Raw genomic sequence first — 12,105 nt, forward strand, 5'->3', positions numbered from 1 at the left:
TTCACTTTCTAAAACAGGGATGGTTTCATAACAAGCCTTGTTTGCTAAACTTAGTTGACTTGTGGTTGCCTGGTCTGGTGAGAGGTGCGGTATTTGCATTCTTCTCTGACCTTCAACCTAAAGTACATGCATGGGAGTGGATGGTCATTGAACTAACTGAACACACAGTACCAGAGAGGGACTGTATTGCTGCATTGCCAAAATGTGAATCAGGAACAGATAAACTTCAAACTCATTTTCCCTGTACTTGGATGAAACCCTTTACCCTTTAAACATACTGGGTTCAGGGAAAGCTGTTTACAAATGCGTGAGCTTTCACCTGTCTATGACATTCCAGCGCTGGTACCAAACTGAGCAGAGTTTCTTGTGCAGAAAATCGGCTTAAGGGAAACAGAACATGTTCACTGTGTAACCCTACAGCACAGGGTATGACACAAGGTATATAAATATAGTTTCTTTACACTGTATGCTGTTTTATTTAAACCAGTTGATAACCAGCAAGTACAATAATATATATATATATATATATATATATATATATATATATATATATATATATATATATATATATATATATATATATATATATATATATATATAAAAATTAGGGATGGGACGAATACAGCGGTTCCGAAATATTTCCCTTTAAGGTCTCACTGAACGGACACATTTCAATTGAAAGCCTGTTAAACTTTTAAATCACACAATTAGGTTGTGCAGTGTGTATAATCTCCAGGGACCCAATAGTAATCATCTGGACATCAACAATAGCAGGACGCCATGGATGGGGTACATTCATCTGCAAAGAAACAGGCCACGGTTTTAGAAACGTCATGCAAATATTATTTCTACTTTATCCTTATTTATTTTTAGGTACTTCACTTATACATGTAGTAAAGTTATGGCTTTGAGTACCTACCTCTCCTGTGCTTAAGAGGATAGGTTTGGGGTGATGGCAGTCTTGGGTTTCATCTGAAGGAGAACCTAAAAGTGCGTCCCGAATGCCATCCCAAAATGGATCCCCTTCTACAGACCCTATGGAAAACATCACAACACTAGAGTCAGTGGATGCAAATACAAAGGATACACTATTATTGTTTTTACCATCACTGCTAACACGATTGATACCATACTACAGTATGGAATATACAGTGCAGTTTTATTTGTCTATTTTTCTACACAGAAAATCTCCAATCGCTATTGCTAATTGATGATTAGTGCCGACATTACTCATTTGCACTGACATTTTTAACTTTCTTAGCCTACTTACGTACCCTGGGTGAAATTCAAGCCACCGACACCATCTGCAGTGCCTGTAGCAAAGCTGCGTCCCAGGGCTGGCTTTCAAGTTTTACCCTAAATTCAACGACAGTTATAGACAATGTCACTACTCTGACAACTGGAGAGAAAAAAACACACAATGCCAAATAGGGTTAAGGAATCCATCAATAAAACTGCAATAAATTATCTGTCCAGGCATTTCTTTCTGTCTTACCACAACAGAACCCTTTTCAAGAGCAAGTAGCTTCAAATGTCATTTAATTTTGCTGTTTTCCACTTCCATTACTAGTTAACTGTTAGTAAAACGTATCCAGCTTTGTATTAGACGTTCTTAATTCATTTATAAAATGTCTCAACATGCCCTAGACTACAACATTTTGGTCTACAGTGCCATCCTTTACTGCTAACCACAGGTCACAGTACACAATATATAGTTGCATATATTTAACTCAGGTATATGATACATCCACATTCTCAAGCCAATGACTCATGTAATAGAGGATGGATATGATTTTATTATCCAGCAAGCACATGGCAGGTCTATAATCAGCTGTAAAAGGTTTTATAGACAGGTTCAAACTAATGCTATTAAAGTCCAGTGATTTTATATGGCCTCATCACACCCACAGTAGACCTAATCAATCTTTCAATGTAATTATTTTATTCCTTGTTAAGAATCATCAGCACCTTGCCTATTATTAAGATGTTTTAGGAACTAAGAAAGTGATTTACAGGATCAGTTACTGTAGCCTATTACCGTTTCAATGCCATTTACAATGGCGTTGATGGATGGTGTGATGTAGCCTTTGCAGGTGATGAACAGCATGTACCGGAGTAACCTCCGGGCCAGAGTGAGTGTGAGTGCCGCTCAGTTTCTTCAACACTTGAGATGTTATCAAACAAACACCGCTTTTTTTTCTATCAAAGATTACAGTTTGTTATTTCAATTTTATTGTGCGATTATTTATTTTCTTATGTTTCTTAAAACATTCCAACCACATTAGTCACACTTGCTGTAAACATAAAAACAACCCATTTAGAAGACTAAAAAAAAAGTAGAGACGTGAATAATAAGAGAGAAAAAAATAAGCAGGTTACATATTAACCGAATGGTTTTTGCATGTATCTATGTATCAAACTGTGTGTGTGTGTGTGTGTGTATATCTGCCTGCGTGTGGATTGCCTGCCTGCGGGAACCAAGATTGTTACAATATATATATATATATATACAGTGCCTTGCGAAAGTATTCGGCCCCCTTGAACTTTGCGACCTTTTGCCACATTTCAGGCTTCAAACATAAAGATATGAAACTGTAATTTTTTGTGAAGAATCAACAACAAGTGGGACACAATCATGAAGTGGAACGAAATTTATTGGATATTTCAAACTTTTTTAACAAATAAAAAACTGAAAAATTGGGCGTGCAAAATTAAGTTAATACTTTGTAGCGCCACCTTTTGCTGCGATTACAGCTGTAAGTCGCTTGGGGTATGTCTCTATCAGTTTTGCACATCGAGAGACTGAAATTTTTGCCCATTCCTCCTTGCAAAACAGCTCGAGCTCAGTGAGGTTGGATGGAGAGCATTTGTGAACAGCAGTTTTCAGTTCTTTCCACAGATTCTCGATTGGATTCAGGTCTGGACTTTGACTTGGCCATTCTAACACCTGGATATGTTTATTTGTGAACCATTCCATTGTAGATTTTGCTTTATGTTTTGGATCATTGTCTTGTTGGAAGACAAATCTCCGTCCCAGTCTCAGGTCTTTTGCAGACTCCATCAGGTTTTCTTCCAGAATGGTCCTGTATTTGGCTCCATCCATCTTCCCATCAATTTTAACCATCTTCCCTGTCCCTGCTGAAGAAAAGCAGGCCCAAACCATGATGCTGCCACCACCATGTTTGACAGTGGGGATGGTGTGTTCAGGGTGATGAGCTGTGTTGCTTTTACGCCAAACATAACGTTTTGCATTGTTGCCAAAAAGTTCGATTTTGGTTTCATCTGACCAGAGCACCTTCTTCCACATGTTTGGTGTGTCTCCCAGGTGGCTTGTGGCAAACTGTAAACGACACTTTTTATGGATATCTTTAAGAAATGGCTTTCTTCTTGCCACTCTTCCATAAAGGCCAGATTTGTGCAGTATACGACTGATTGTTGTCCTATGGACAGAGTCTCCCACCTCAGCTGTAGATCTCTGCAGTTCATCCAGAGTGATCATGGGCCTCTTGGCTGCATCTCTGATCAGTCTTCTCCTTGTATGAGCTGAAAGTTTAGAGGGACGGCCAGGTCTTGGTAGATTTGCAGTGGTCTGATACTCCTTCCATTTCAATATTATCGCTTGCACAGTGCTCCTTGGGATGTTTAAAGCTTGGGAAATCTTTTTGTATCCAAATCCGGCTTTAAACTTCTCCACAACAGTATCTCGGACCTGCCTGGTGTGTTCCTTGTTCTTCTTGATGCTCTCTGCGCTTTAAACGGACCTCTGAGACTATCACAGTGCAGGTGCATTTATACGGAGACTTGATTACACACAGGTGGATTCTATTTATCATCATTAGTCATTTAGGTCAACATTGGATCATTCAGAGATCCTCACTGAACTTCTGGAGAGAGTTTGCTGCACTGAAAGTAAAGGGGCTGAATAATTTTGCACGCCCAATTTTTCAGTTTTTTATTTGTTAAAAAAGTTTGAAATATCCAATAAATTTCGTTCCACTTCATGATTGTGTCCCACTTGTTGTTGATTCTTCACAAAAAATTACAGTTTCATATCTTTATGTTTGAAGCCTGAAATGTGGCAAAAGGTCGCAAAGTTCAAGGGGGCCGAATACTTTCGCAAGGCACTGTATATATATATATATATATATATATATATATATATATATATATATATATATATATATATATATATATATATATATACACACAACTACTGCAGCGTAACATAGAATATAGCATTTAAAAAATGAAAAAGGTGAATTTCTGAATCTTTCGTACCTCTAGCCTCAGTCTCTGTGAAACCATGCCTATATCGACACTAACAAACACAACCCGCTCTGAGTTATTTGCCACTATGAAAGCTCGGCTGTAGATTCGCGTGTGCATCCCTCCTGCTGTCTGATCAGGACTGGCATATTCCATCTACAAAAACATACCAAAGCAAGCCCAGAAATAATTATTCAGCTGGCTTATGACCGTACATCATACACTTTATATTAATACAGCAAACTCCATGTACAAGCATCCTATGGAGCTTAAATCATTTTTTGTTTTTCATTTTACCCGTATCGTCAAAATATAAGGTAAAACTAATTGACTTTGAGTTTATATTTGATTGTATTTTAGCACTGAAAGCAATACCAACTGTACACCAGGAGTGTGCTACGGAATTTGGTCTGGATTTTTTGTTTTGTATCTCTTGGTTCCCATTGGTCCCGCGCACTCACCAGTGGAACCTCTGGAGCCAGTCCAGAGCAGTCTGCTCGACCCACACCAATTAGGTAAGAGATGTCAGACAGCTTCTCACTAGGCTTAGGACATATGGGATTTGAAAAGGAATGAACGGTAGTTACAAAGATTGAAATGTACATTAAAACCATGTGTAACGTATTGTAACCAAAGGTTTATAAAACAGTATACTTACCGGTAGGAGGGGGAGCTGGAGTGGTTGTCAGGAGACCTATGAAAATAAAATAAAAATAATAGAGTAATCTAGGTCAACATGGCAAAATGCGTAATATTCATTTAGTGAAAGGGTGCAGACTTTTATTAGCAAAATAAAGTTTAGTATTAGGGGAAGATAACTATGTTAGAACTAATATTAATAAGCTTAAAGAAAAGAAGTCCAATTAAATGATCATTCAAATGCCCTTTATATAGTTTAAATATAAAGTATGGAAATTATTTCCTGCCTGGCTTTCTGTCTACCATCACTGCAACTGCTGGCCAACCTCACACTCTTGTAAAAGGACGGAGACCGGACACGAACCAGAGACCACACAATTCTCAAGCATCATACCCACAGCACAGGAATTCCAGGCTCATTTGCACAATCAGTCTTGGAGCTTTTAATCTCATCGGCAGGGGACCGAATCATTGACAGTACCAGTAGTATCTGAGCTCCTGCTGATTGCCATGGTGACAAGCCCCACACTCACTCCTGTCATCAACACAAACAGGACCATAAGCACCCGTGCTGTGAAGGTACGGCAGCAGCTTTTAGAAGCCCTGGTGTGGGAACTTTCTGTAATCGGAAACACAATCTAGAATGAGGGAGGAAGGGTAGCCTGGTAAGAAATAGTTTCATGGTACTGTAAAGTATACAAACCTACTCTAAATGAACTGGTCTAAAGTGTACTTGACCCATGCTTCAAGTGGTAAAAACAACTCCAAGGTCAAAGGAATACAACCATTTTAATGGTTTAAAACTTGCATGAAACAACTTTGTTGCAGATTAGAGAAGGTATGGCATTGCATGTGCTACAAAGATAAAGCAAAAATGGCAACAAATATCTTGTCTGCAAGGTCATGTCATAATAACATACAGTATCTCCCAGAGACCATAAAAAGGTAATGAAAGAATGCTGCATTTAGAAAGATGTCCTAATCTTAAACTAATGCCTCAAATGGACAAAGCTCTTTAAAATAATTTAATAAAAAAAGAAAATTGATTAAACACTGGAATGTGCTATACGGGTATGCATATAAATCAGACAATTATCAGAGTCTCTGTTTGTCAAAGACATTTTTAAAATCTATTACACAAAATATTAAAAATGTTACTTTTTTGCCTGGTTTAAATTATCCCGGTGAAAGCAACATTAGCTTATAAGCAATAGATTACAAACAAATTATCTCAAGTTAATGTTCCAAACTATGCACTGTTAACATATGTACAGGGTAGTACTGGAGAAGACAGTACTACTACAAAATAAACAAACATGTTGCTTGTTTCACATTGAGATTTTTATTGATAAAGAGATTGATTTTCTAAATGCAAATGTTAAAAAATTAATTAAAAGATATACAGATACCAAAAGTATTTAATTAAATAAGCCTTGTGTTCTTCGCTGAGTCAAGTAGGTTTTCACATTAAATTAAGGCAAACTATTCCAGAAAACATAGGATGCAACAAATGAGAATCATGCGGTACTACAGTCTATTTTACACTCTTTAAGCACAGTTTGTCAGTTTTGTAAATTGTTGTAACCGTGGTTCACCGATAATTGATTAGATAAGATAATTCTATTGCACTAATTGTTTGAAGGTCAAAAAGCAAAACAGAAAGCTTGAATATATAGTCAAAGGTGTAGAGTACAAATCCAAGGAGAGGTTGTAGAATGCACTGGTGAGACTGCACTTAAGAGTACTGTGACCAATTCTGTTCACCACAGTGCCAAAGGGACATTGCAGCCCTGGTAAGAGTCCAAAGAGCAACCAGACTAATCCTGGGATAGTCTGAAAGAAGGGAATCTATTTGCCTATAACAAAGAAAAATGAGGGCAGACATGATTGAAGTCTTTACAATCTTAAAAAGACTTGACATAGTTAACCAGAACCAGTGAGGTACATAAACCAGGACCAAAGGAGTTAGAAATGCAGTGGAGATAGGACAGTGGGAAGAGACACTTCTTCACACAGAATCGTGAGGGTGTGGAATGGGTTACCTAGTCAGAACCACTTGGACCTAACTTGACAAAGTTCTCAGATCAATCAGATAGTAGGAACTGAACAAGCTTCGACGTGGCAAATGGCCTCATCTCATTCTTGCATTTTCTTATGTTCTGATGCTTAATAAACTCAACAGATGTGAAATATGGAATTATTGAGACATTTTCTGTTCATTGTGATCAGATTTTTGTTACATCTAATCAACAACTCATATCATCTTTCAATATTGACATGCAATTGTGGTCTAAAGGGTTAAAGTGCTGGATCACTGACAAATTCCCAATTCCAAATTAATGGGGTATATTTTTATTATCTAAACAGCGCATCATACATCCCAATACCTTTGACCTACAGTAACATTTTACTTTAAGGCCACCATAGGACATTTTTTTTTATTGTCAACATTGTAAAGTCAACTTCAATATTAAGGCTGCTCCTGAATTCTCTACTAAGTCCCAAACATACAGTATCAAGTCATGTTGTAAATGTGCTGTTAACTTGGTTGCAGCAGTAAAATGGAACCATTTGCATTAAAGAAGTAACTATCTAGAATGATTTAAATGTTCAATAAAGTGTAATCCAGTTAAATAAAAACACTAAACTACATGTACACAACTTGCAAGACATATGTACTATAACTTGATTTTGTGTGGTTGTGATATAAATAAAATACCACCAGAGGGCAGTAGAGCGTACCAAATTTAGAATTGCTGTTTACATGTACTATTGGATACAAGGAGCATGTTACTTTGCAAACCATTATTTTAATTGGTTTTACTATGCATAATATGCTAAAATAAACACAACATTATCTAGTCAATACTATTTCAGGAATATGTACAAAAAGTGCAAAGGATCCCTATGTACATTTCCCCCAACAGCCATGTCACATATACTGTACTGGATATAGCAAACCAATAGTCCAAGTGTGAAAAAATAAAGCTTAATACAATTAATAGATTCCATCATGATCACAGTACATACACTGTTAGTCTATCTGCAGATTCTCTTTCTGTAGGTCGTTTTAGTTATGTATACTCAGTATCTAGAGAACAGCTTCCCCAATTGTGACAAAAAGTAATAAGGGCAGTCTTAAACTATTGTGCATTATAACCTGGGGACATATGCAGCGTGTCTGTCTTTTATGCCTTCAAATTCTCATCAAATTCTGATTAAACATGCTAAGGACATATACAGATGTGTATCATTTAATGTGGAAACAGACTTTGGTGTACAGTAGAGAATTAGAAAGACAGTTGGCCACATTGGAAGACTGCTGGGGAAACTGGTTCTCAGCAACGGAACTCTTCAACAAAATGGTGCCTATAGTAATGCAATAAAAACCTATACATCACCTACAGGGCTGCTTTATGATTAGTGGCAGTCTTGGAATCTTTCTACCCATTATTTGATGGCAGAACCCTTTTAGTTTATTTTTTGCTCTGAAAAAAAAAAAGTTTTTTTTTTTTTTTTTGTAAAAGTATTTTAATTTCCATCCCTCACCATAGATGTTTTACAATACAAATATCACCTGGTGTGTATACACAAAAAAAAAAAAAAAAAACACAATTTTGAAAAAAGGACTTCCGCTTCACAGAAAATACAGAATAATCATATATACTTTTTATCATTAAAAAAATTTGGGTATTGGAAATAACATGGTCAAATGCAAATCAGTTGAGAATTCCTCATCTGGAAATTTGTTAAAAGGGAGGACTGGAACTCCATACTGTATATCAATGCCATTGTAGTTTTTAGTTTCCATTTTTATATATTAAAATATTGTATCTGTACATACAGCTATGACCAGCTCAATGATTGTGAACATTCTTTTTTTGTCTTTGATATTATCAACAGGTTAACAATTTGGTATGATTTTAGCAACAAACATTGTTTTTTGTAAAGGTAAACACAATTGTTAAATAAGTTTTAGAATAAATAATTGTTTGGGCTTGCACCTTTAAAAATATTTATGTAAATGCCTGCCAAAATAAAAGCCAGGTGTTCATAAAAACAAAAAAAGGACATTTGAAAAGAAAACGCAAAAACTATACATATATATTACTGTGTCAAACTGATTGGCAAGAACACTTCACTGTAGTATGACTTGCACTGCAATACCATGAATAATACTGTGGGTGGTGCTACTGGTTTTCTTTTTTTCTTTACCAGACAATGGAATGTACTGAAAAATAAATAAAAATGGGCAGACACAATATTAGTTTACTGGCCTGCTGCTTCGATTGGAGTTATCTTTCCTGGACCATTATACAGGTCTACAGTGCTGCAAAAGTGAACTTCTAGTGCTTTTTTAGGTTGTCACAGATGATGAGGGAAAGACGGACAGGGATCTGGGAGAGTTAGGTACATTTGACAGCAGCAGTGCAGCCAAACACCAACACAACACAGTAACAAATCCTAAAAATGATATTGCACATCACAGTCAAGAATGTCGTAATTTATTAATCTGAGCCAATATATTGCGTCACTAGTGTTGTATCTTTAGATTACAAGACACAATATAGACTTGGAACCTGTACTTGTGGTATCATTAAAATCGGGGTCCTAAGAACAAGGTCAACAACACTGTGCAATTCCCAGTCTCCAACTATAAATACAATAAAAAACAATGATGCAACAAATGACTGGAGCTTAAGTGATATAGTTTAACACATTGTAGAACATAAGTGGTCTGCAATCATGGATGCTGGGTGATAGAGATATAAATATTTTAGGAAGACAAATTATTTAAGGCTAAAATAAGTACATTCACTATGTATAAATATACAGGGGCTGTAATATTTTACCAACAAAGCAACTTTAAATAAAAATGAGGCCATTGCGTACATCTGAACATATCTTCTTTGTACGATTCAAGCCAAAATAATTCCATACCTCAAAATGTACACATTACTATATATATATATATATATATATATATATATATATATATATATATATATATATATATATTTTTTTTTTTTTTTTAAATAAACAGAAATACATTAAATGAGACCACTGACAGACTGTACAATCAATACAAGAAAGGCACTAGAAAACAGAACATACAACATCCCCCCCCCCCCGTTTGCTTTCTTTCCAAAATGTAAAAATCTAAAAGTCCATTTGATTTTCTTTAGACATCATAGTCATCATTTGTTTGAAAAATAAACGTGTAAAATACTTTAGAAAAATCACTTTTTAACCCTTTCTTTGTTTTGTTTTTACAAAAAAGGCTGATTGTTTAAAATAAAAAAATAAAAAAAAAATAAAAAAAAAAACTTTCCACAACAAAAATTTCAAGCCTGCCACATTGATAACACAGAATTTCAAAATATACTGTGATCTTATAGAGGCAACATGTTCTTGTACATAGTATAGACCTTGCTTGGAAAAGGCTTACAACTCAATCACTGGGACTCTTGTAAGAAACTCAATTTTTATCCAGAAGATTGGAGAGACACAAAATAAAATCAGGTTTTAAATTTGACAGATTTACAAAGAAGCATGGTTTTGGCTAATGGCAAAACACAAAATTGATCAACACAAATGACTGTACAATGCATGTTCTAAATGTTTGTCCAAAAATGGAATCCTTTGGAAATAAAAAAATCACAGTGCTGACCAGTTTTACTGGAACAAGTCAAAAATGAACAATAAACTAAGGATTAGCAATGAATTCACTATGGCATCTTCTCGTGGCGAGATCGTAGCACTTCAGGTGGTCTTTCCATATCATCCTCAATACCCATGACTTCATAGCCACCTGGGCTTTGCCATTGTTATGTGTCTAACCGAGTATATTTCACATTTCTACTGAATGGGGTCGCTCGCCAGGAAAAGGGCAGCTGGTAGTTGCGAGGTACAGTCCCACTGACATTCTGTTCCAAGTACTGGAAAGCTCTGTACCACCAGACCCGGGAAAAAAAGTTAGTATTGGTGGCTTCTTTTAGTATCTATAATGAAGAAAAAGAGGGAGAAGCAGATTTAAAATACACCCAATTACAACTGTATTAAAATAATACTAATAAATAATAATAATAATAATAATAATAATAATAATAATAATAATAATAATAATGATGATAATAATAATAATAATAATAATAATAATAATAATAATAATAATAATGGCATGGCTATCTCTATGTGCATTTACTACTTGTAAAACATGCCTTACTATGCAGAAAGCATTTTAAAAAGAGCAAACCGCTTTACATGGCATTTTAACAAACCGTTTGTAAAGATTATGTTTGTAAAATATAATTTACTGTCCAGTCCACGTTAGATCTAAATCTGCTTGTTTTGGATTTTTAGAGAAATTGGTGTCAAGGGATGCTGCCGGTAGCCATGGATAGTGAATCACAAAACAGGAGGTTTCATTCTTGAGCACTTACTTGCTGATTGGCCATGGTGTGGTACCACCAAAAAAGGCGAGTAGTGATGTAGTATGCCACCACCACATCCACAGTGTAGTGGTCGTGGGCTAGCAGAATACAGAAGATCCCAACAACACTGAGAAACCAGCAGATCCAATGATACCACCAGAACCGCCTGGGAGAATCTGAAAAGGGAAGTCACGGGGAAAAAATAGGTTACAAACATCTCCACCTATCAAGAAAGTGCAGCAGCAATGTTAATTACACAATAAACTGGAAAGATTTACTTCTATACTGGTAATTGCCTTAACCAATTGGCACCATCAATGCAAGTAATTGATAAGTATAACTTCAGTAATTGATAAGTAAAACTTCAGTTGCATTTTCCATTAATCTATTTAACAAGTTAACATGTACCTATTCAAACTGTCATTGATGCAGAATTTAGATCTATATAATGAATGACACTTATAGGGCACATTAAATGAAAGCCAATGGCAGTGATTTCACTAGTATTAAACATGATACTGAAACATCTGCACCCTTTTTTCCTACTTTGTGTGCAGCCTGGACAAGAGCTCATATTAAGAGGGGCTTTTGAATGAAATGTTAATTGTTTGAATGCAGGATAATTGGTTCATAAAAAAACAGTGGCTACCCCAAGAGAAAAGGCTTTCTTGTTTTCAAGCAAAAATATTTAAAAACAGAATGAAGCATGAATGCAGCTGTAGCTATATTGTGGTCAATGTGTTACTATTTGTGCCAGCCTAGACCT

The 12,105-nt window shown here is 35.8% G+C and overlaps 1 protein-coding gene and 1 long non-coding RNA gene across 4 annotated transcripts in view; both read right to left on the minus strand.

Annotated features, from left to right (window-relative positions):
• Window positions 1–645: 645 nt before the first annotated feature.
• LOC117418099 (uncharacterized) lies at window positions 646–1,357 on the minus strand. The gene is made up of 3 exons (XR_004546781.2): window positions 1,275–1,357; window positions 920–1,035; window positions 646–799 (listed from the first exon to the last, which is right to left on the minus strand). It is a non-coding gene; the product is annotated as an uncharacterized LOC117418099 (long non-coding RNA).
• An 8,588-nt stretch (window positions 1,358–9,945) lies between these two features.
• LOC117418036 (phosphatidylcholine:ceramide cholinephosphotransferase 1-like) overlaps window positions 9,946–12,105 on the minus strand; it is a 58,203-nt gene continuing 56,043 nt past the window's right edge. For all 3 annotated transcript variants that reach the window (XM_034030556.3, XM_034030557.3, XM_034030561.3), the window contains exons 5-6: window positions 11,349–11,515; window positions 9,946–10,907 (exon numbers count right to left, since the gene is read on the minus strand). In XM_034030556.3, coding sequence (XP_033886447.1) covers window positions 10,734–10,907; window positions 11,349–11,515 — 341 coding nt within the window. In that variant the 3' untranslated portion in view covers window positions 9,946–10,733. The remainder of the gene's footprint in view (window positions 10,908–11,348; window positions 11,516–12,105) is intronic.

This window comes from Acipenser ruthenus, chromosome 13, assembly GCF_902713425.1.
Source record: "Acipenser ruthenus chromosome 13, fAciRut3.2 maternal haplotype, whole genome shotgun sequence".
Lineage (NCBI taxonomy): Eukaryota > Metazoa > Chordata > Actinopteri > Acipenseriformes > Acipenseridae > Acipenser > Acipenser ruthenus.